The 25,224-nt window shown below is 52.0% G+C and overlaps 1 protein-coding gene across 6 annotated transcripts in view; it reads left to right on the forward strand.

Moving 5' to 3' along the window:
- The first annotated feature begins 6 nt into the window (after positions 1-6).
- The window catches only part of TTC7B (tetratricopeptide repeat domain 7B), a 249,851-nt gene continuing 224,633 nt past the window's right edge, over positions 7-25,224 (forward strand). For 4 of the 6 annotated variants that reach the window (XM_034993223.1, XM_034993224.1, XM_034993225.1 and 1 more), the window contains exons 1-2: positions 7-185; positions 23,864-24,018. In XM_034993223.1, the coding sequence (XP_034849114.1) occupies positions 65-185; positions 23,864-24,018 (276 nt within the window). In that variant the 5' untranslated portion in view covers positions 7-64. Of the gene's footprint in view, positions 186-23,863; positions 24,019-25,224 lie in introns of those variants that run through there. The other 2 variants (XM_034993227.1, XM_034993228.1) reach the window with 2 other exon arrangements.

Genomic DNA, 25,224 nt, shown 5'->3' on the forward strand with positions numbered 1-25,224 from the left:
CCGGGCGGCGGCGGCGGGGCCTGCGGGGCCTGCGGGCGGGCGGGCTGGGCCCGGCCAGGCCGCGATGGCGACCAGGAAGGCGGGCTCGCGCCTCGAGACGGAGATCGAGCGCTGCCGCTCCGAGTGCCAGTGGGAGCGGATCCCCGAGCTCGTCAAGCAGCTGTCGGCCAAGCTCATCGCCAACGGTAGGCGCCGGGCGCGCCGGCCTGGGCTGCGGGGCGGGGAGGTACGGGGGCGCCGCGCTCTCCTCCGGGCCGGGCCAGGCCCCGGAGGCGCGGCGGGGCGCGGGCAGGGGCGCGGCGGGGATTCGCGGGCTCCGCGCCGGGGCGGTGCGTGGGGCCGGGGCCTGGGAGCCCCGGGGTCCCGGACGTCACGCGGTCGGGGCGTCCAGCGGGCCAGGGCCGTGCCCCGCGTCCCAGAGTTCCGGCGGGCGGGCGGGCTTCTGTAGGGTCAGCGCGTCCGGGGGCTCAAGGAGCCGGCTGCCCGAGCGGGGTCCCGGGGGCCCGGGCGGCCTTCGGGTCCTAAGAAGTTGGAGGCGATGGGGGAGGGCGCTCCCCCGGGCACGGCCGTGAAGTGTGCTGGGGATTACAGGGTGTGCGTATGCTGTGCGGGGGGTGGGGGGTGGGGGGGGGCTTGTCGAACAGAGACCCCTGGGAAATATGGTTTGTAAACACGTGACGTTCAAAGGGCTCCAGGGGGAAGCTCAGACTTGGGGTGTGTGTAGGGGGTGGTGGTGGAAGGCAGGTGAATGTGTGTCCTGGGGTTCAGAGAGTAGGAAGTCAAAGCTGTGGACCTAGGGAGGTCGGGTTTGGGAATATAGGGGAAATAGAGTCAGGAGAGTCAGAGAGAGCATATGGTAGAGAGAGGTGGGAATGTAGTTGAAGAATGGGGTTGGGGGGCCTAGGGGCTTGGTGCCCAGAGGAGGAAGGGGTCTGAGTAGGAGTCTGGTGCTTGGAGTTAGTCTGTGGCCCCGTTGACTGAATTGGTTCTTGTACCCAATCAAATCAAAATTGCATCCAAAATCCCATTTCAGAGCGCAGCTCCACGTGGCCTTATTTGTTTTGGAAGCAAGTATCCTTAATATTTGCTGGTCTTTTAGTACCCGCCAAAACTGCAGGCACCAATGGACTGGTGAGAGGGCAGAGGTTTTATGTTATTTCATCCCTGGCAGCTTGAGGCTGGGTGAGCAAATGTTGGCTGAACAAATGAATGAAAGGATGAATGAATGAAAGACACTGCTCTAAGAAAGGACATCGGGCTATTTTCAACCTTTTAACCTCAAGCTACTCAGAAATGGAGAGGAATGTCAAGTGTCTTGGTCAAGAGTGGTTTATGATTGTGTCTTTTATGGTGTTAGTGCCTTGAAATAGGAACTTGGTTTTGCACACTCTCAACTATGGTACCTTGCTTTGGGCAGAGATTTCCCGGGGGGATGCAGGCGCCATGACTGTCCTGGGGCATGGAGGGAAGCATAGACCTACCTGGGCTCAGCTCAGTGGAAAATGTTGCCTCGTCTCTAAGTAAGCATTCGAGGAAAATGGTGTTCAGTCTCATGGGCCCCGATGGCAGCTTGACCTTGCCCTTCCTGGAAGGCTCACCAGCTTGTCCTCTTGCTTCTTCTCTCCTTACTTGCAGCATTTTCTCATTTCTTCTTGGCATTGGACAGTCCTGGGTCTACTTTGTCACTTCCCAGCTGTGTAGGCATAAAATACCTTTAGCACAGGTTGACGTTAGAGTTAAATGGGTTCATTTGTGAGCCTCCTGGTTCTTTCCTTCAGAACCCACTTATTTTCTGCTTTATTTACTCATTCATTCAACCAATATTTGCATGCCTACCTGTTCCAGGAATAGAATAGAGGTAAGCAGCACTGACCAAGCTCCAACCCTCACGTACTGAACCTCTTCTGAGGAGACAGGCAATGGCAAATACAGAAATCAATAAATGGGATAGCTTCATAGTGAGAAGTGATTTGAAGAAAACAGACGAGGTCATGGGATTGAGAGTGATGAGTAGGGGAGGAGGGGCGACTCACACTGGGGTGGTCTCTGGAATAAGAGGGTAGATGGGCTTTTGGTGGCATAGGCCCATCTTACCTTCACAGCCCCACAAGACTCGGCTCCCTTCCCAGGGCCTGAGCCTGGGAGAGTGGGTTATGTGGGGCACAGTGGTCCATGGGTCCGGGTGCAGGTTTGGTTTTGGGAAATTCATGCGAGATAGATTCTGCCCTAGAACCCACATGGTTTGTAGCAGTCATTGATGGCAAAAGGTCACCTGGACTTGAAAAGGTCAAAGAGATTGCTCAGGAACATAACAAGATAAAGCAAAGAAAAAGACGAAACAAACCCAGAATTATTGGGGCTCTTCTTTGGGGTTCAGGGAAATGTTTGAAGGAGGGTCCTTTCCTTCCTTTGGCTGATGGGGGCTTCCTTGGGCTGGTGGTAGGATTTCCTCCTGGCCTTGAGGGCACCAGCTCCCCCTAGACCCTTTTGGGTGAACTGGACCTCGAATTTTGGGCAGATTTGGCAAAATCCTTAAGCAAAAGCATTTGCTGCTTACAATCAGGAAAGCGGGTTACTGTCATGTTTGTCATAAGACGGCAGCCACAGGCCGAAAAGAACACAGTGGTCTTTGGAACTGGGCAGACCGGCGCCTGAGCCTAACTCTATGTCCTTGGCCAAATCTCTTAACTAACCACTCAGAGCTTCAGTCTCCTCATCTTGGAATGGGGAGGAAAAGACTGAGTTTGCAGGGGTTGTTATGAGAATCACTAATGACTCCCAGGGCTCGTCAGTCTGACCCGTTAGTGTGCAGCTCCTTCATTCATTCCGCAGATACCGAGTACTTGCTACAGGCTAGGCACTGTTGTAGGCACTGGGGATATATCACTGAACAAAACAGACAAAAATGACAAACGTCCCTGCCTTTATGAAGTCCACACTCCAGCGGGAAGGGGCAGGGGGACATAAATAAAAATCACTAAGTAAAATTTATAGGATGCCAGATGGTGGTAAGTAGTATCAGAAGGGAATCAAGAGGGGGAGAGGCAGCAGTGCTTTGGGAGTGGGCTGGGGGTGGGGGGGCACAAAAGTTACTAGTTTAATATGTGGCCAGGGAGGGCCTCACCGGGAAGGCAACATTTAAGATAGGCCCCGAGGCCGTGGAGGGGACGTCAAGGGTAGAGGCCTGATGAGGGCAGAGGGGTGGCAGGGCCAGATCACTTGGGACGTTGGAGGTCATGGTTAAGGCTTTGGCTTTTCTCTGAATGAGGTGGGAGCCCAGGGAGGGGTCTGAGCGGAGGAGTCACGCGTTCCCAGTGCTCCTGCTGGCAGAGGCCTCCCTGCTCAGCAGCATTTGCTTCTTCTGGGACGGGAGCATGGCAACCCCTCCCAGTAAGGGCTGGAAACAGTGGACACTTTCGGAGCATGCTGCTCCAGCCTGAGTCCTTTGAGATAAATTAGTTTAAACAGTTTGGCCAAGAGGTGAATAAGGAAGAAAAGGGCAAATGCCAAGCTGAAAACAGACCTCGGAAATCCATTTTCTGCCTCATACTCCACTGTGAGTACCATTTTAATCACTCCCATCTCAAAAAAAAAAAAACAAACAAACACAGCTCCCCACCCCCCCAAAATGTGTGGCAGCTACATGCCAGGCCCCTGTGAGTTCCGGCAAGACAGTGATCACGCAAGTTAAGAAGGGAGGGGTGAGGTGGGAGAAAATTTGACTCAAGTCTAGATTCTCGCTGCCTGAAGTGTGGTCAGCGAAGCAGCAGCTTGGGCATCACGTGGGAGCGTGTGAGGAATGCAGACTCTCGGGCCCCACCCTGGGGTCAGCACCTGCATCTTAACCAGGCATCCGGCAGATTTGTGGGCACAGGGAATTCTGAGGTGCCCTGGCCTGGAACTGAGGTGGCAGCCTGAGGGGGTTGGGGATTAAGATGGAGAACAACAGCCCATCAGCTCCCTGTTGGCTCACAAGTCAGTTCTGGCCCTAGGAGGGCAGTCCCAGCTGCCCTCTCTCCCCAGAGTGTCACCCTTTAGCCTCCCAATGGTGAGGTTCACTGCTGTGTGACAAAGTGCATGGCCTGGCACCTGGGCTTCAATCCACAATCTACCTGTAGCTGGGTGACCCTGAGCCAGTCAGTTAACCTCTCCGAGCCTGTGTTCTTCATTGCTGTGATAGGGTTAATAATCGTCCTCCATTAAGGTGGCTGTGAGGAAGAAATGGGTTGATACATGCAAACCTTGCTACATGCAAAATGCTGGTATTGACTCCCTCCAGCTGACTCAGTGTAACCCTGGACAAGGCAGGCCACGTGCTGGATAACACCTGGCTGGGACGAAGGGTGGGAGCCCTAGAAATGACACACCTGAGCTTGTGCCTGGTCAAGACTCCCACGTTTTTCAATAGCAGAAACAGGAGCCTGCACCAGCCCCAACAGACAGCCACTCCCTTTCTGAGGCCGTGTCTGCTTCTCCTTCCTTTCCCTGTCTGTTAATCTTAGGTAAGCTCAGTTACTGAGCTTACTTAGAACAATTAGGCCCCAAATGGTGGTTTCTCCTTTAAGGGATTATCACCGTTCTGATTGGGTATGATTTTGAGACATGTTAATTACCTCTTGGTGATGGGCAGGTAGGGAAATGGTGCCTGAAACAAAGAATATTCTGGGGCAGAGTTTGGTTACAAAATGTATGCAGACCACTGAGTGGGAGTGAAGTTCTTGCATTTGCCACTAGCTGATATTCCCAGTGGCCTTGGTGCCTCCAGCCTGGTGGCATCCCCCTCTGGAAGTGGGCTGAGTTCCTGGACAGCTCCCTGGTCTGAGGCCTCTGGAGCCTTTCCTGCCCATTTAGGGGCTTCTTTGGAAACAAGGCTGATGTTTACCAGAGAGTTGGCTGTGGGGTAGGAAAGTGGCACTGTTGTTTAGAATGGCTTCTTTGGACGTTCCCAGGGTGCTGCAGACTCCTGGGAGTCAGACTCTCCCCAGACAGTGGGGAAGGACACTGAGACCTTGATGACACTCCACCCTAGCCTTCCCAGGGCAGCCGTCCTGTTTTCAAATACTCTGTCTTGTTGTCCTCTGAAGGACACACCTTTGTGGCAGACCATATGTCCTGATTTTTGGATTCAAAAGAGTCACTTATTTGACAATAACATATTGATAGCTCTTGACCTAAGCACTGGGGCTCATGGTCACTGTAGTCAGGACGGAAGGACCACGACCTTGTGGCTGCATACAGTGGGGCCAGGACTGCTCAGCTTTTCTCTGGCCGCCTGCCTGGAGGGATGTCAGGTTCTGAGGATTCCTGACATTGATCTGCTTGGTAAGCGAGCCTGTCCAGTGTGGCCTCCCATTACCTGGGCTTCCCCATCCCTGCCCCCACCCTGCCCCCACTGGCTGCTTTGGCCTCTTGGACCCTCTCACTCACCTTGCTCATTGTCTTTCCACCTGTGCTCATGTCATTTGCTCTGAAGTCCTCTCTGTAGGCCAGAAGCCTACCCGTCTGTCAAGGTCTGGTTCAAGTTCCTCCCAGCTGTCCTTCCTTCACAAAAAAGGATGTTTGCCTCAGACAAACAACCACACAGTGTTAGAACCAGATGGGTCCTGAGAGATCACATTGTATAGCAGTTTCCAAACTGTGTTGTTGAGGAACCCCTCTGGGAACATGCTTTAGGGGCCTGGTGGCTGGGTGGGCAGGCCTCACTCCCTGGAGCAGTGATACTTTTGCCTAAGGTTTCCTTTGAAGGAAGGCCTAATATGCTTTTAAAAACACATTTTTAAAATAAATTAAATAAATAATAATAATATAAATAAATAATATAAATAATAATAAATTAAATTCTTTAAATTTTTAAAGCCACTGATCTGGTTGTAGGTTCCCCATTTTACAGATGAAAAAAATAGGCTCATGGAAGTGTCTTCCTTAAAGCCACCAGCTGGCGGGTGGCAGAAGCAGGCAGGGTGGGTCCGAGCTCCGGCCGGTGAGAGCAGTCGCTTAGTTCCAAGTGAGCTTCCACGGCTCCCTAACTAAGAGTTCCTTCACCTGGTGAAGCCCCGTGTGTAAAGTGGTGATATGCATCCAGAATCCCTCTTCTGAAACTCTTGGTGCCAGCTGTGTTTCTGAGTGCAGAATTTTCCAGAATATGGTACCTATCCTGGCCAATACGTGACAGTCTCAGTGGCTCCAGGAGCAGCACTTCAGAATGAAACACGTCACTGTTTCTGCACCCAAACATGCAAACAGTCCTTGCGAAGGGATAGATAGATTAAAAAATAGCCTCGTGTTGGTTCAGTTGAGGTTTTGTTGCCCAGTAAGTTAACAAAAACAAAACCAGCTTTTGGTTTTTAGAGAGTTTAGATTTGGGAAATTATGGATAAGGGATTATGAACGTGTAGTCATAGTGCCAAACTCGTAGGGCAGTTGTAAGGACCGGAGGTGAAAGCGAGAAACAAAAAACCGCACCTAACCGCCCTCAGCTTGGTGCCTGCACAGAGTAAGCCCTCAGGAGGTATGTGCTGCTGGGTCCTGGCGGTGGGTTTATCATCTCCCGGTTCAGGGCTGTTTCTCCTCCCCCACGTGGTCTGTCGTGGCTCGTGCCTCGTCTCCTCCCCCAGGTGGCCAGCTTCTAGAGGCTCTGCTCGGGGGAGCGTTAGGCTCCTAGTGTGTTCTTGCTGTGCTGTGTTGATCCGGCCCCAGACTTTCACGAGGGGAGGCCTCTGAGCAACTGGAAGCGGCCCAAGGAAGTAGGGGCCGGCGCCTTCGGAAGTGGAAGCGAAGGCCACAGGGCAAGCGATGACTCCGGCCCGGGCCAGGGCTGTTCACCTGCGGGGCTGGCGGTGTCACGTGACTTGGGGCCGGCCAGAGGCTCCCCGGTTGTCAACCCAGCGTGCTCCACCTGAGCTCCTTTTCCTCCTTCCTGACTGAGCCCCAATTTTGTCCCAACTGTCAGCCCCTCCATGTGCCATGTGCTTCCCTGGAGGGGCGGGCCCTGATGGGGCCACTCCCTGCCTGTGATTGGCTGAGGCATGAGCATGTGACTTAGTTCTAGCCAATGAGACATCAGGAGCATTAGCTGTGGGAGGGGGGCTTCTGGAAAAGATTTCCTCTTGCTCAGGAGTGACGTAGATGCTTTCGAGGTGACGGGAGTGGTCTTCTCCCCCTGGAAATCGTCGCTCGCGCTTCCGAGGCTCGGAGCTGCAGCCGTCTGGTGGCCGTGAGGCTGACCCTCAGAGGGCGGCCGCGCAGAGACACAAAGAAGGATGTGGCTCCACGCCTGCGGTGGCCCTTGTCTCGGTGTCATTTATGTGGCGTAGTAAATGCCTTCTTGTTGAAGCTGCACTGAACTGGGTGTGCGGTGGTTCCGTGCTGCTGCAGGCATTCCCTCTGGTGCACCCCCTCGCTTACTCGGAGCACCCCCAGCTGCCCCGCCAGCTTTGCACCGGGTGCACCGTCAGGAATGGCCTTCGCCCCTGGTTCACACCGGCCTCACTGGGGTAGATTCCTGCCCCCTGGGTGACTTCATGCGTGGCAGGTGGCGGAGGGTTGCGGGCCTTTCTGTGAAAGCTGGTGTTTCCCATCTGAGCAGCCAAGAAAAGGGAAGAGGTTTTCTGAGATCTCTCAAAACCATCCCCATCAGCTACCAAGACAAGAAGGAGCAGAGTTTGGCAGATGGGTCGGAGGAGTGCCACATACCATATAAAGGGCAGCCACAAGCCGCAGGAAACCTAACAGTGTGGCTGCAGCCCCTGTTTGTCTGCCCGTGTCCGTCAGGGGTGGTGGAGGGATGGAAGTGCCAGAGCGAGGCAGAACAGATGTTTTTTGGTCCTTTCAGAGGCCTGCCAGACCTGGAGTCAGAATCTCCTTGCATTTGCCCTCCAAGTGACCTTGGGCACCTCACTTGATTCTCTGAAACCTTAGTTTTCCGGACTTCACGGGTGTTGAAACAGTGCTAGTAGGGAATGAACAAGCCTTGCTTGAGCTTTTGCTGTGTGCCATGTTCTGGGCATGAACTTTTACACAGATCCCAGTTAATCATCACAACAACCGCACGAGGAATGGGGTCGAGGGTCATAATTCTTATTCAGGGGTAAGTAGACTGAGGTTGGGAGATGTTCACTGAGCTGGATTCTAACCCACTTGTAACTCTAGTTCCATTATTCTTTACACCAACGAATGGTTTTCTAAGCTTGTCAGATCAAGGAATCACCAAGTTGACTTGTGGGGCCCCATTCCTAGGGATTCTGATGCAGCAGGTCTGGGGCAGGGCCTGAGCTCCTACAGGCTTAACAATGCTCCCATGTGATGCCAATCCTGCCTGTCCGTGGATCCGCTCTGAGTAGCACTGAACTAAGGGAGCCTGGACATTATGGATTCCCAGACCACTCCTATGGGGTAGTGATTTCCCTGGTCCAAGATGGGGGCTGGAAATCTGCATTTTAAAATAGAGCCTTAGGTGAGTTTTATGGTCGGGCAGGTTTGAAGCTGTTGCCTTCAACTATAATCTTGAGCATTTAATGTGTACCTCCTCTGTATGGGGCCTGTACCAGAAGAAAAAGACTGAGTGGGTCACCAGCCACAAGGAGCTTACAGCTCAGGGCAGTCACACAGTCACACAGTCTCTGGGCCGCTGAGTCACCTGGAGGCTGGTTAGCAGCTCAGATTCCCAGGCTGGGCCCGAGTCCTGCTTTAGGAGGTCTTAGTGGGGTCGGGGTTCAGGAAGCAGGGTTGTTAATTAGCATAGGTGGTTTGTAGCACAGGAAGTTCCAGGACCAGATTTTAGACACAATTGTCCAAGTGGTGGGACAGAGTGTCACCCCATAGCTTGAGCGGAACAATGACAGCGTTACTTACAAGGCTCCAGGGTGCTGCTGGGTTACTGGGGCCTGAGGGCAGGGATTGCTTAGGTGGCAGTGGGTAAGGCCTGGCAGAGCGCCCGGAGGAGGATCTTGGGCAGAGCTGTGGCTTTGTCCCAGTTGGCCTGAGACTTTCCTGGTTTGAAGCACTGAAAATCCCGTGTCCCGGGAACTCCCTCAGCCCTGGGCAAGCGGGACGGTTGTTTACTCTGTTGGGCAGATGGAAGTATTTTCGCAACGAGGAAAGGAACCTGGTGCGGAGAAAGCAGTGGGCTCTGTCCTGTGAGATGTGGGATTAGATCCCGGGTCTGGCACTTAACTGCTTGTCTGGCCGTGGGTGCGTTACTCAGCTTCCCCGAGCTTCCCTCTTTAGCTCCAAGGTTGTTCTGAGGAGTCCGAGGGGTAATGCAGTAGGTTTGAGGCACGAGCGGTCATCTCAGGCAGCCTGCCCGAGTCCGGAGTACTGTGTGTGGAAGGAGGGGAGGAAGGTCCGGATGCTCAGCCCTTGGCAGGGGGGAGGAAGCAGGCAGGGGTAACAGTAACAGCAATGATAGCAGCCGTGCAGTGGGGGTTGGGGTGGGCTCCCGTGGTATTGAATTGTGACAGAGGCCCAAAGCTGATGGCAGTCGCCGTTAGCCGGGTCCCAGAACTAGTCGGTGCAGACCTAGGGCCTCAGCTCAGTCCTCCTCCTGCAGCCGTTCATTCTGCACTTTAGTGTGGGGGTGCTGTGAGGTGTACTGGGGACACAACCATGAATGTGACTGCTGGGCCGTCGGCCCCATGAGGGCAGGGCTTTTTTGCTCTTTTGTCCATTGCTGTATCTCCAGCACCAATAGCCTGTCTGACATACAGCAGGTGCTCAGTTAATTGTTCAAAGAACAACTTGGCTGTGCCCTTGAGGAGTTAACTTGAATTCGTTTGCTCATCAAACACCTACTGACCACGTACTGGGCGCCAGCCCTGCCTGACGACCTGGAGTATGGTGACCCCTGAGACCATGCTTATGCTCAAGTCTAGTACGTGGAGACCCGGCATGTATGTGCTTGGGGCTGGGAATGGTAGAGGACGAGGGCGGTGGAGGTCCGTGGGAGGGAATGTCCGCCTGAGACACCGAGACTTCTGGTGCTGTCCCTCCGGTGACTGGATGGCCCTGCCCGCCTGGGGCTCTGGGTGAGTTCTGGCTGCTGGATTGCTGTTCAGGCTGACTGGATGTCCATGACCTTCTCTTCCTGTGTCTCTTGTACAACTGAAGGGTCCATGCTTGCCGAGTGGCCCTTCCCAGGGAGGGGTTCTGGGTCTCTCTGCTGCCTCTCCCTCTCCCTCCAGTCTCCTCACTTTGGGCTGGCTCAGCCCCTTCGCGGTGAGGCCTGCCTCCCTTGACTAACTGCCTTTTCTGGCCCTTGCAGCTTCAAAGTCTAATGAGAAGCAGCTTTCTATTCTCAAGTAAGAAGTGTTGAGTTGATGAGGTGATATTGCTGGGCATGCCAAGCGCGGGGACCCGCAGTAAATGTTTTTCCTTTCTCTGGCCCACCAGGCCAAGGGAGTCAGCTCTCCACTGAGTCCTGGGCTAGTGGCCTGGGAACGTGGGTCCCTCAGGCCCCCTGCAGCTGCCCCAAGGCCTGTGGTAGCCTCCTTCCTGCCTCTGCCTGACCCCACCCACCAGCTGTGCCATCTCCCTTCTGCCTAGATGCTCACTTGGAGAAATCCTACCTCCCTTGGACAAATTCCTGAGGCCCAGCCAGCTCAGACCTCACTTACTTACTTCTGACAGTCTTCTGAGTGTGCCTGATGGTCTTTCCACCCCACCATGCCAGGACTCCATGGCCCCTGGCTCCCTCTAGACCATGGTCTTTGAGGGCAGGGCGTGGATTAGGGCTTTGAATCTTCAAGAGATGCTTGCTGACTCTGTGTGAATGTGCATTTAACTTCTCCGTGTGGAGCTGGCTTCCTGAGAGAGCCATTTCCAAGCCTTCTGGGCTGGCCTGATAACATCCCCCTGCCCTGCTAGAGTCATTTCCTGCCCTGCTGAGCCCTAGGGACAGGCCAGACCAACTCCAAGATGACTTTCAAGTTACCTTCTCTCTTATTAAACGAGGTTTTTCGAGGGGAAGTGTGTGTGTGTGTGTGTGTGTGTGTGCGCCTCTGCGCGTGCGCGCGTTAAACCAGTACGCTTGTCTGTTCTCCCAGCGCAGTGGAAATAGTGTCTTCTGTTCCCACGTTTTACTCTCTCATCCTGTCCTTCCAGCCTCTGCATTGTGTGTGAACATGGGGAGGAGGCTTTGGCACGAAGCCTGGATTCCCAACTACCAAGATTTTCCCAGAATATCGTTTCTGCCAATTTCTTTGAGTTCCTTAATCTTTGACTTTTGGCATCTTTGCCTTTCAGTCAAGATCCAAATAGCAGGTCCTCGGAACTGGGTCATAATTTGAGCAAAGATAGTGGAGGAGGGACAACGGGGCCCAGAGGTAGACACACGAAGGCCTGGGTCTTGGTCAACAGTCATACCCCCCCTACGTACCAGGCACCCCGGGAGGGCGGGTAGCTGAGTCGCCAGAGACTAAGGTACTTGAGTAGGTCCTGTCCACGAAAGGGAGACCCATGGATTGGTCCACTCATTTCAGAAATATTTAGAGAACACCTACCACGTGCTGAGTCCTGGAGACGGGGCATGAATGTGAGAGGGACAGGGTGGAGGTCAGAGCCCAGGGAGTAAGGTACAAGGATTTTGGCTCTCCCTTTGGGTGAGAGGGGAGCCACGGGAGGGCTTTGAGAAGTGGGGTGGCATGACCTTGCCTTCTCCAGCCAGCTGCTTGACAGTGGCCCTACCCAGGTGAAGCCCAGCTCTCTGCCTGCTCGTATGTGCCGCTGAGCAGCTACACGTCGTGGGAGGAAGCCCCTCAGCCTCACTGGTCATCTGCACTTGATGACCAGTGACCTCAGAGGCCCTGCCACGCTTCTGGCACGTTCGTAGCCCTGCTTTCACGCACTCTTTCCCCTTCTCAGGCCTTTTATCGGAATGCCATCCTGTCACTCCTAGCTCATGACCTGGTATGAACTTTACTGAGGACATAGGAGCAGTTAGGAAAGCCCCTCGTTTCCCACCACTGAGTCAGCATTCTCCCCCTCCTGTCACTGTGCGGAGGCTCCAGCTCCTTTCCAAGGCCTGCAGCCCCTGCACCTTTGCTCAGAATCCCTCTGTTCGCGCCTCCTTAGGACTTCACAGCTGCTGACATTTCTCCTCTCTTCTGGATCAGTTCTCTGTCTCTGTCTTCTTTCCCGGGTCATTCCCTCGAGGATTCACAGACACCCTAGACTCTCCTGTAAAGACCTTCCCTAAGGGGCGCCTGGGTGGCTCAGTCGTTAAGCGTCTGCCTTCGGCTCAGGTCATGATCCCAGGGTCCTGGGATCGAGCCCCGCATCGGGCTCCCTGCTCAGCGGGAAGCCTGCTTCTCCCTCTCCCACTCCCCCTGCTTGTGTTCCCTCTCTCGCTGTATCTCTCTCTGTCAAATAAATAAAATCTTTAAAAAAAAAAAAAAAACAACAACAACAAACCTTCCCTAAGCCCACATCTCTGTGACTTACTGCCCGCCTCTCTGCTCCGTCTTAGCAAAGCCTCTTCAAAGAACTGTCTCCTCAGCCTGCTCCTTTGAGCTTGTACCCCCCACCCTGCACACCCTGAGACCTCCCATGTCAAGGTCACCCTCTGATGTGGCCTCCCTGTTGCCAAATCTAATGGTTATGTTTGTGTTCTTATCTTCCTCCGTATTCCAGCTGCCTTTAACCCACTTGGCCACTCCTTCTTTCTTCCTTTTTTTTTTTTTTTAAAGATTTTATTTATTGATTTGACAGAGAGAGACACAGCGAGAGAGGGAACACAAGCAGGGGGAGTGGGAGAGGGAGAAGCAGGCTTCCCGCCGAGCAGGGAGCCCGATGCGGGGCTCGATCCCAGGACCGTAGTAGGATCATCACCTGAGCCGAAGGCAGATGCTTAATGACTGAGCCACCAGGTGCCCCTACTCCTTCTTTCTGGAAACTTCAAATCTGTTTCTGTAACAAACACGGTCCTGGTTTCTTTTTCTTTTCTTTTTTTTTTTAATTTTTATTTATTTGACAGAGAGACCGCGAGAGAGGGAACACAAGCAGGGGGAGAGGGAGAAGCAGGCTTCCCATGGAGCAGGGAGCCCGATGCGGGGCTCAATCCCAGGACCTGGGATCATGACCTGAGCCGAAGGCAGACGCTTAATGACTGAGCCACCCAGGTGCCCCGGTCCTGGTTTCTTTAACTGGGTCCTTCCATTCACTCTCCTCCAGCTTTGACGCCAACCTCCATCCACTGACTTGATTTCTCTACTTGGGTTTCAAATGTTATTTAAGTTAGAACAGAACTCTTGGTTTTATTTCTGCTCACCTCAGTAAATGGCAAGATGGTACCATTTTCTAGTCCAGTGTGCAGTCTCAAAGCTAAAAGTAAAGAATTTCTTTTAATCCCTCTCCATTCCCATCACTGCTGTCACTAATGATCACACATCTACTGGCTTAAAATAATGCAGATGTGTTCTCTGGCAGTTCTGGAGGTCAGAAGGTGGACATAGGTCTCATTCAGCTAAACTCAGGTGTCCGCAGGGCTGTCTTCCTTCTGGAGGCTCTGGAGAAGAATCCATGCCCTTGTCTTTCCCGGTCTCCACGGCTGCCCACGTTCCTTGGCTCTCGGCCCCTCCTCCATCTCTAGAGCCTGCAGTTTAGCTTCCTCTGCGCTTCTGCCACCGCGTCTCCTCTGACTCTGACCCGCCTACTTCCCCCTCCCATGACCCGGCGTGCCCACCCACATAATCTAGGATAATCCCGTCTTAAGGTCCGCAACTTAATCACACCCCCAAAGTCCCTTTTGCCATGTAAGGTGACATATTCACAGGTTCCAGCAACTAGGACACAGTCATCTCTGGGGTGTGGGGGGTATTATTCGGTCTGCCACACCTCCAGTCCAACCCATATCTTACCTCCAAATTGTGTATATCTTACCTCCAAATTGTGTCCTCCCTCCGCTTGTCTCTCCCTTTCCGCACTCTTTCTCACCTCTGCCCCCTTGTCCCAGCGTCTGTCACCCCCCCGCCAGACTCCCGCAATGACCTTCTGACCATCCCTTCCATCGCCTCGACTGCTCCAGCCCCAATTTCGTTCTCCACACAGTGAACCTAAACCAGATCCCTTCACCCCTGCTTGCACACTCTCCACTCCCTCCAGAGGAAAGCCACACTGCTGACCACAGTCTATGAGCGTGCTCATGGCTGCCCTTACCTGCCTCTCTGACTACCCTGATCCGTCCCCACCGTTCCAGCCACACGGCCCTCTTGCTGTTCCTCGAACGTGCCAGCCATGTTCCCACCCCAGGGCCCTTCCACGGGCTGCAGGGTGCTCTTCCCGCGGATCTTTGCCTGGCAGACTCTGTCTCGTCATGCAAGTCTCAAACTCAGACTCCTTGGAGACTCTGGCCCTGATCCGACTGCCCAGTCTCAAATAGCCACCTGGTCACTCCCTGTCACGTCCCCGTTTTAACTCTCTGCTGATCTCTTACCACTAGCTGGCCTTTTTCTGGTTTGTCTCCCCTTCTGGAATGTAAGCAGCACAAGGGCAGAGACCCCTCTGTCTCCTTCACTGCTGTCCATGCCAGATGCTGGCAGGTGCTAAGTAAATGCTGGCTGGTGTGTGAATGTGAGGAGCATGGGGATCTCAGGCCGAGGGAGCAGGAAGGCTTCTCCAAGGTGACCCTGAAATGCATCTCACACGATGCCTGGATTTTGGCAGAAGAAGGGAGGGAGATACAACGTGTCCAGGCACCCTCAGGTGAGACAGATTGCCACGGCCTCGGAAGGATGCGGGGGGCCTGGAGAGTGTGCATACGGGAGGCTGGTGGCCCAGGGAGAGCGGGTGACAAGCTCTCAGTCATAACCGCAGATGCAGACCTCCTCCACCTGGCTCTGAGATGATGGGCCAGGTCGTGTGAACCCCTTGTGGGTGACCAGACTAGGCATTCCGGAGTCAGAGCACACTCCAATACAGGCCATCTTCTTTTCCTTTTAAATTAATTACTTAATGTTTTGTGCAGGTAATGAAGGTACATGGTACTAAAAATCAAATAATACAAGAGAGAAAAGTAACTTCCTTCCTACATCATCTTTGTGCCCTCCTGCCCCTTTCCACAGACGTAGCCACTCTTAGGCCTTTCCTGGGGGGGTCCTTTCAGAAATATTCAGCATATATGTCGATTTATTAGAAAGTGTGTTGTTGGTTTTGTTTTTTTTACACACAATAGTAACAGACGGCACACCCTATTTGTCTCTCTCTCTGACGTTGTTACCTACTGCGGTGGAACAGACCATCCCAAACTCAGTGTCTTAAAACAGCCACCTTTTATTATTTGTCACCATTCTGGGCTTGCCCGGGCTCGCTCCTACGTCTATAGCCAGCTGCGGGTCGGCTCCGTGACATGGCTGCCCTTGGCTGGCTCGCTCACGTGGCGGGGCCTGGCTGAGACGACTCCGCTCTGTTCCCCGTGGCCTTTCTTAGATCCAGGCCAGCCCGGCCACGGGCTCAAGGTGGTCACAGAGAAGCAAGCGGGAAGCCGATGCGTAAGTCCGCTTCCCAGCTTCTGTGTGTGTCGGATGCACTACTGTCCTGTCAATCAGAGCAAATCACGTGGCCCAGCCCAGGGTCAGCGTGAGCGGCCACAGAGCATGTGGATTCAGGGAGGTGTGAAGCCCTGGGGTGGTGTGTGCAGTCAGCCTACCACGGGGCTGTATGGAGATCCGTTTCCTTCATGGAATGGACACATCATGTCCCATCACATGGGGTGTAGCATAATTCATTTAACACGTCCCAGGTGAGGACCGTACGGCTGTGTTCTGTCCTGTGCTGTGTTCTGTCCTGTGCTCTTACCACGAGGGCTGTACGTAGCCAGCATTCCTGTATGTACCTCCTGGTGCCCGAGAGCGCATGTATGTAGGGGAGAAGTTACTAAAACTGGGCTTTCTGGGTCAGGAGATGTAGGTACATAAGTCATTTTATAGATGTTGCTCAGTTGCCCTCTGCAGACCCTCATTCCATGATGCTTCTAACAACACAGTCCAACAGTGTCTGTGTTTCTGTCACTTTTTGGTGGGGAGGGGGATGACAGGTATTGCGAGGGCTGAGAGAGACACCTGTGACTTACAAGAAGCCGGGTCAGTGAGGGGACGAAATTCACTGAGGTCGTGCTGAGACCAAGAGACGGAGAAGCTGGCTGTCTCTGCTGGGTGACAGAGGAGAGCTGAAGAACCAGCTCCTGCCTGAACGGGGATTTGTTTTTCCTCTTGGATCACAGCCACGACAGGAATGGTTTGAATAGACCTAAATGCTTCTCGATTGACAAATCCCAGTTGTTGAGATTTTTTTTTTTTTTTTGGTCTTGATATCAAGTACTCCCTGGAATAGAGTAGAAACCCTAAGCTTTTTCTTCCCCATCTGATCAATCTCTGGGTGTCAGCTGTTTATCCCTCGAGGGAGAAGTCTGGGAGGAAGGGGCAGTCACCTCAGGGGGCAAAGGCCACAGCCCCCCCACCCTCGGTGGGGGGATCAGGGAGGCTGAGGCTGCTGGGCGTGGAGCTGGGCCAGCTTGGGGCTCAGGGGACTGTTTGGAGATGAAGAATGGCACCAGAGTGCCCCTCCCCTGGGGGGCTAATTCCCCTTATTCTTCTCAGTGATGGTCCCCAGGAGTGGTCTCTGTTCGGCTTCAGGCTTTGGCTCCACGTAAGTTCCTGGGGAGCTGGTTTCTGCAGCCTCACTTACACCCTGAAAAATGCCTGAAGGAAACGTGGAACGAGCCCTGGGCTCCCCTGAGTCCCTCCTCACTCCTGTCCCCTGAGAGTCCTAGCAGGTGGAGCAGGAAAGGGACTTAGGAACGGCCTGCTCACACAGCTGGTTGGGAGGGAAGCTGGGCCCCTTTTCTGGAGGCTGATGTCCACATGCTGGGGCCACAGGGCAGGGAGACGGCCTGGGTTCAAAATCCCTGCTCTGGGACCGACTGGCTGTGCGACCTTTGGCATGTTGCTTCACCTCTTGTGCCCGGCTCTCCATTTGTGAGATGGAGATGCTAACAGGCCCTAGCGAGGTTGGGAGGACTAATGGGATCGTGTAAATGGCTTAGCCCACTGCGCGGCATTTAGTAAGCGCCCAGCATGGCTTGTCTAGTAATAAATGTTGCACAATGTTCTTATCTTCCCACTGGATTGCAGGCCCCTTGAGCACAGGGCTTGTGTCTCACAGAGCTTTCTGACCTCATTAGATCCAACATAACCATTCTGGGAAATAGCAAGTCCAAAACGAATGGCAGTAACAGGAACAGTAATGCACGTCTACTCAGCACCTGCTTTGTACCCTGTGCATTACATACATGATGTCTTAGCCTCACAGTAGCCAGGTGAGGAAACTAAGGTTCAGAGAGGTTAAGTAACTTGCCCAGGGCCACACAGCTAGTAAGCAGCAGAGCTGGTATTAAGCCTGGGGCTGCCTGAGGCCAGAGCTCTGTCCTCCACGTTGTAATGCTGGGCTTTTGCATTCTGGAAAGTACATGCCTGGCCCCACCGTGCAGTCCTGCTTCTCCACCTGCAGTGTGGCTTGCCTGGCTGCGCCCTACCCTGTGCCTGGCGAGTGTGAGTAGGCAAATGAGTGGGGGAGAGAGATACTCAGATTTAAGTCTTTCATGTGGCAGAATCCTGATGTAAGGGCTCCCTGTTCCTGTGGGGTAGCCGGAAACTCTCAAGGCAAATCCCAGAGCTCACCTTGTTTGCTACGCACTTCTCAGGGATCACTTTTCTCTGTGGTCCCATGTCCAGAGTCATGAGAATTGTTTTTCCATATAGTCTATCCTGTGTTTGTGGTTATTTTATACAGGAGGGTAAATTTGTTCCATCTTGGCTGGAAGTGAAAGTTCTATTTTTATCTTTTTATCCTCTTCTATTTCATACTTAATTCTTTAATCCAGCTGGAATTAATTTTCTTGTATGCCCGAGGGGCCTTTGTTTTCCTTGTACCTCACTGTCCTAGCGTGTAAGCGGACATACTATGGGCAGTAACAGCTGGCTTGGTGACCTCTGTTTCTTTCACCACTCGCAGGCTCTGAATCGGGAACCCGCAGCTCCTTGACAGGAGCACCCGGTGCCGTGGAGTGTTGGTCAGACTGCTGAGCTCCTGCCTCATGAGGACGGAGTCTTGCCATCTCTGTATGATTTCTCTGGCCTGAGTTCATGGATATTTGTCAGATCTTTGCCCTCCTGGTTGGGAGAGTGGGTGGTAGGGAAGTCACCTTTTTCAAAGGAGAGCAAAGAAAATGGGGTTTGCTTGGCAGATTCATTGGAGGCTGAAAATGTTTACAGTTGCACAAACGATTTTGCAACCACTGTGCCAATTTCAAATTGGAATGTAAGCTCTTTGCTCAGAGCGCACAGCTCCTTCCAGACCTGAGGAGCTGATCCTTGCCTACCTGGCAGGCAACTCGCAGCTCTGGCCGTCTTCCTCTCTCTGCCCTTCATGGTCCAGCTCTAACAAAGTACTTGGAGTTCCCCAGACAGCTAGGCTGTGTCGTGCCTTTGCATATTCTGTCTCTGCTGCTTGAAAGACCTTTCCGCACATTTTCCATTTTGTAAACATGTACCTGTAATATTCTTGGTGAAGGCTTCGTCTCGTCCTCCGCCACCCAGGACTATACACATCTCCAGTAGAGCTGCAGTGTGTGGAGTGGTGCTGAGAGGGACTAGAACTTCCATGAGGGGAGGGACTGTGTCTCCTCATTCTGTGCAAAGCCTCTTCCTCTCAGCCGAACCTTTCCAAGGGCCCACCCAGTTGTTCTGATAGAGCTGGGCTCTCTGCACATCTTAGCAGCAAGGCACTGGTGTGACCCCCAGTATCAGGAGATCAAGAAACTAAAAGGCTGGGGCGCCTGGGTGGCTCAGTTGGTTAAGCGACTGCCTTCGGCTCAGGTCATGATCCTGGAGTCCCTGGATCGAGTCCCGCATCGGGCTCCCTGCTCGGCAGGGAGTCTGCTTCTCCCTCTGACCCTCCCCCCTCTCATGTGCTCTCTCTCTCTCATTCTCTCTGTCTCAAGTAAATAAAAATTAAAAAAATCTTAAAAAAAAAAAAAAGAAACTAAAAGGCTGTAAATCCTACAAAGCACTAAGGTGGTAGTTTTATACTTCTCCTTATATGTAGTCCTTTGTTTAAATATTTTCGCAAGCCTAGGCTATAAAGCCAGTGAAACAGGAGAGGTGATGTCAGGGTGTTCTATCAAAACCCTCAATTGGGTTCTGTGGGATTCCTTCTAGACATGAGAGACTCTGGGAATGAGTATTGATTGGTAAGGTGTTCTCAGATAGCAGTTCTCAACTTAAAGCCTGTTTGGTGGTGGGGGGATCTAGCTAGGATAACAGTTTGGCCACTGTAACTAAGATCAGAGTAACAGTGACTAAAGCAAGAGCAAGGTAGAAGTCAATGTTTCTCTCTCATGTAATAATTGATCATAAATAGTCCAGGGCTCAGTGACAGCTGCTGGGTGTTGGAGACCAAGGCTCCTAATGTTGTTCTCCAAAGTAGATGGCTTCCATCTTGAGGACCGGAATGGATGCACCATTTTCCACCAGCCAAGACTCACTCCAGCTAATGGGGTAGGGTGAAGAGAAACTGGAGGGTAAGCTCATTCCCTGGAAGGGCCCAGCAGAGAAGCTGCATACAGTGCTTCTGCTCACATCCCATTGGCCATAACTTAGTCACGTGGCAGCCTCCAGCTCCCAGAGAGCCTGGGAAGTAGTCTTTACGTTGGCAGCTATGTGCACTGATAAAACTCAGGGACTCTAATACTAAAGGAAGAAGGGGAGAATGACTATTTGGGGACAACTGACCGATTGTGCCACCAGGACCAGGCCTAACACAGGAGGGTATAGTCCAAGTGCCTTGGCCCATCATTCAATTAATTCACCATTTATTGAGCACAGACTCTGTGCCAGACATTGTGCTCGGCTCTGAGACTAAAAACTAAGTAACACACAGGTTCTTCCTTCAGGCCTCTCATTACAGTCTGGAAGGGGCAGACAGATATGTAAACACCTAGGTTGGGGTGCTTGAGGTTCCTGGGGCAGCTGGGGCTGGCTTGGGATAGGGCATGTGTGGGGAAAGATGTGAACAGTGCTTGAAAGATTAATAGGTCCTTATCAAGTAATGGTGGATGGTGTTCCTAGTATTCCAAGTCGTCCCAAAGGCATGGAGGAGGAGGTTCACGGGGCCTGCGTGTGGAGAACTGCCTGTGGAAACTTCCAGGTCCTGTTTTCCATGGGGATGGGGCTGAGCGGGGAGAAGGGAACCGTTAGTCCCATGTTCTGCTCCCCACTTAAGTCTCCATTCTTGTCCCCTCACTCACCCACACCCTCTTCTCTGGCCACTTGGTCCAATGTGCTTTCACCTTCACACTTTTCTTATGTTCTGCTGTTCCCTCAGCCTGGTTTGCCTTTCCCTGTACTCTTAGCCAGTCCACATCCTGCTCAGCCTGTCAGGTCTAGTTGAGAGGTGTGGCAGGCCAGGCCACAGTGTTTCCCTCCCTGAGAACTCATTAGCTCTCATCCACAGTCTTGCTATGGTCGTGGTATTATTCCCCTTTCATAAATGCAGGCTGGTGCTTCCAGAGGGTAAGCGATGTGCCCCCGGTCCCACAGCTAGAAAGAGGTGGCAGACAGCAGAGGGCCCGATCTGCTGTCCTTTCTGCTTGTTGGCCTGGGGAGTCCGCTCGGGGCAGCCATTTCCAGCTGCAAGGTCAAAGGAGCCCGAAGCAGGGAGGTGATCAGAGTGGGGGTGGAAATGAGGGATATGCGGAGATAGGAATCTTCAGCTCAGATATACAGAGGGGCTTTCTTAGAATTGCCCCCCAAAACACCGAGGCTAAATCCTAGGGCCACAGACAGTGTGACAAACTGGGATTTATATCTATGACTCTGAATCTCATGTTATTTTATTTTTTGGAAATTTAAAATCTACAAAAAAGAAAGTCAGTGTATACTAATAGTCTCACCACTCAAATAACCACCATTAATGTCCCAAGATATATACTTCCAGTTTTTAAAGAAGAGTCACAGTTTTTCCTAAAAGCAATATAAAATGATTCTGCTCAATAAAAATAATTCAAACTGCAAAGATGAGAGTGAAAAAATTATCCCAAATCCTATCATTTGGAAATTTTTATTACTTATTCTTAAGTGATACTCATTCTAGACATCTTTTTAGGGAAACAGACAGAATAAAGATAAACAGGCATACTTTTATAAATGGTGATCACACTCCCATCTGATACCACAGCCATTAGCCATGGGTAGCTGCTGACCACTTGAAATGTGGCTGGTTCGAATTGAGATGTGTCATAAGTGTAAAGTACACCCTAGATTTGGAAAACTTTTTTTTTTTTTTAAGTCATCTCTACGCCCAACCTGGGGCTCAAACTCATGACCCCAAGATCAAGTCACATGCTTTACTGATGGAGCCAGCCAGGTGCCCTTAGATTTGGAAAACTTAGTACGAACAGGAATATAAAACATGTTGATAATTAAAAAATGTGGATTGCTTGTTCAACTAACAATATTTTGGATATATTGAGTTAAATAAAAGATATTATCAAAATTAACTTCACTTGTTTCTTTTTCCTTTTTTAACATAGCTACTGCAACTTTTAAAATAACATGTGGCTTGCATCCATATCTGTTGGGCAGCAGCTATTTTATTTTATTATTTTATTTTATTTTTAACGATTTTATTTATTTGACGGAGAGAGAGAGAGACAGCAGGAGAGGGAACACAAGCAGGGGGAGTGGGAGAGGGAGAAGCAGGCTTCCCGCTGAGCGAGGAGCCGGATGTGGGGCTCGATCCCAGGACCCTGGGATCATGACCTGAGCTGAAGGCAGATGCTTAACGACTGAGCCACCCAGGCGCCCCGGGCAGCAGCTGTTTTAAAAATAAAGTATTAATAAGTACTGACGGGAAGAAGGAAAGGAAAGTGAATCTCAGGGAATTGTTGAGCTCTAGATAAATGGTTCACCATGTGGCATTGTTTCCCGAAAGAGTGCAGTACAGTTTTAAAAAGATTGGTGTCATGTTATTTTCTTTGAGCGTGTATTACCTTGTTTTGAAAGATGGTACTCTGAAGCACTTCCCAATTTTGATACATTGTCATTTTTGCATTGGGTTGGTTTATAGCAGTCCCGTTCTGTTCCCTAACTAATTCTTGTAGGCATTCAGTATTCTCTATGTCAGTGCTCTGATCCTCACTGTCAGGCCTCTGCCCACACATCCTTCATCCCTGAGCCCTGGATTTCTTTATTAGCTGCATTTCAATCTCAGGAAGGTCTCATGCTTCTGGGAGGAGGCCGCTTGCTGCCCTTGCACCTGACCGGTGTTACAGCCGGCTCCAGGCCTCTTGGGTTAAGCTCTGTGTCCCTGTGTCCCCTGCAGACGTTGTGTCCTTGTCTTCTGCTGTAGGACGCTGCTGTGGTCCTGCCTGATGTTCCCTCAGCTTGTAGGCAATTTGCTTTTCCTTCTTGGGCAACTTAGAGAATTCTTGAGTTCAGTAACTTAACTCAGCCCTGGTTTACTGTGGCTTGGCCCATCCCAGGACCCCAGGTCTCATCTCTAAGAGACTACTTCGGGCTTCCCAGTACACAGACAGAGGCACTGCTGAGAACTTTAGATGTGGCAGATCTGGGTCACTGACCAGAGGACTGGGAAGGCACTCCTTATAGCTCACTGCCTTAGTGGACCTACCACTCAGAATCTCAGTGGGTGCTCCGTGACTGTTTCTTGACTTAATTTTAGATTACCTAAATAATAGGCCAATCTGTTCTTTCTGGGACCGGAATGCTAAAGATAAAACTAGAGTCCATTTTGGCCCCTAACTCCAGTTGAGGTCCTCCCCGCTCTGCACCCCAGTGATAGCTGCAATCGTGGATTTGAGGTACATCCTTCCAGACCTTTTACACTGCGCTTATATTTTAATACAGTTCGGTCCTGTCCCGTCACAGAATAAATAGGTGTGCTCACGCTGGTGTATGAATTGTTCTGGGTTTATTCAGAACATCTAGATGTGCGGATTCCCAAGAGCTACTTCTGGAGTGAACTCTTCATTCTAATTAACAAGCCAACATGGACAGTAACGGAATTGTAACTCTAAGTAGTGTAGTCTTAGGAATAAAACCTTCATCTAGACATTCCTAGTTGTCAGTGTCTGTATAGCTTCGACTTTTAGGCAGAAACAGACTGCGTGCATTCAGGTCATTTTGACACAAACTCATTTTAAGAATCTGTAGAGACGTTGCTCCAGCTCACATCCATGTGTAAGACCACAGAACACAAAAGAGCTAGGAGATTTCACTGCATCAGTTTTGGAAAATGCATAGTATTATTTTGTACAGATCATGCCGAAAAATAGCATAAGACAGACAGCTGTGTTTTCCTACTGAGCTTGTGCTCTTTCCATGTTAATACGTATCTAGTCTTTCTAGATTCAATAAATGTGTGACAAAGGATTGAGCTACCTCCTGTCTGTGTACACATTCTGGAACATTCTTTTTTTTAAAGATTTTATTTATTTATTTGAGAGAGAGAGAGCACATGAGAGGGGGGAGGGTCAGAGGGAAAAGCAGACTCCCCGCTGAGCGGGGAGCCCGATGCGGGACTCAATCCTGGGACTCCAGGATCACGACCTGAGCCGAAGGCAGTCGCTTAACCAACTGAGCCACCTAGGCGCCCACATTCTGGAACATTCTTATTAATGAACAGAATTCACTGTAAGCTGGTGCCCACTTGGACTCCCTCTAAGGCTATGAAGTTCCAGAAGGGCCTTGCTGGGGTATGGAGCAAGGGTGTGGTGGTCCTGAGGTCCCCGGGCGGAGCTTCCCAGCACACAGACCATTCCTGGCTCCCATTTAGCTTCTCATTTTGTTCTTTGTAGATGACATGGCAGAGCTCCTCCTCGGGGAGTCGAAGCTGGAGCAGTCTCTGAAGGAACACCCCCTGCGGCAGGGGGCCAGTCCCCGAGGCCCCAGGCCCCAGCTGACCGAGGTCCGCAAGCATCTGACCGCCGCCCTGGACCGCGGGAACCTAAAGGTACTGTGGGTCTCCGAGCTGAGGGGGGCAGTGGGGTGATGCTTGTTCTGCCTCCTCAGGGCAGTGAGCCATGGGGAAGGATGGCCTGCAATGGACCGGGCAGTGGTCAGAGCGCATGAGCACACTGCCACAGCGCGGCATCTCAGAAGCAGGCCTGCTCACCGTGGGATTGGCGTGTCGGCCCCCTGTCCGGCTGACCACCTTATGGGGGCTTCCAGCTCACTAGGGTCTCTCTGGTGAGTCTTCAGTGACACGTTATTCTGAAAAATCTTCTCCAGGTGCTTGGAAGAGAGCTGTTGTATATGGACCAGAGCTCAACCTGACGCCTTGGCCCACTCTAGGAAAGAGAGGAGTTAATCAGGAGTGCCATTTACCGCACAATTCCTGCCTGAAATATGCAGCTCCTGAACGTCCCCAGGCTGCCGTGGCCCAGAACCGTGTGGGGCTCCTCCTGGCGAGCACAAGCCTGGTACTTTGGTGGGGGAGGCAGCCAGGATGGAACTGTCCCTCTGCCTGAGCCATGGCCCTAACCCTCATGGCCCAGGAGACCTTAAGCGCTACCCTTCTGCTCTGCTCCTTCCCTGCCCTGTCTTCCCGTCTCTAGACTCAGCTTTCCCTCTCATCACATATTCTTTTCTTGCTTCCTTTGAATCTCCTTTCCTTTAGGTTTTGCTCCCCCTGTCCCCGCCGCCCCCCACACCCATTAGCTCACTTACGGGGCTCTGAGTTCTTCCCCACCCTGAAGTCTGGTTCTTCCTGCTCTTCGGAGGTCACGCTCCTCCAGGTAGCTGCCTGCACCCAGCCCCAGGCCCGTCAGCGTCTTCAGCTGCCGTTGTGCTGTTGTGCACCCCTCACCGTTATCTCATCTCCAGAACTTTTTTATCATCCCAGACTGAAACTGTCTATGCATGAGCCTCCGTCTCCGCATGACTCTCTATCCCCCCCTCCGCCCCTGGCAACTCCCAGTCTACTTTCTGTCTCTATGATTCTGACTGCTCCAGGTCCCTCATATAAGCGGAATTGTAGAGTATTTGTCCTTTTATGACTGGTTTATTTCATTAACATAATGTCCTCAAGGTTCATCCATGTTGTAGCATGTGTCAGAATTCCCTTCCTTTTTAAGGCTGAATAATACTCCATTGTAGGTTTATACAGCGTTTTGTTTATCCATCTGTGAGTGGGCACTGAGATTGCTTCTGCCTTTTG

Source organism: Mirounga leonina, unplaced genomic scaffold (genome assembly GCF_011800145.1).
Source record: "Mirounga leonina isolate KUSES-001 unplaced genomic scaffold, KU_Mleo_1.0 Mir_82, whole genome shotgun sequence".
Classification (NCBI taxonomy): domain Eukaryota; kingdom Metazoa; phylum Chordata; class Mammalia; order Carnivora; family Phocidae; genus Mirounga; species Mirounga leonina.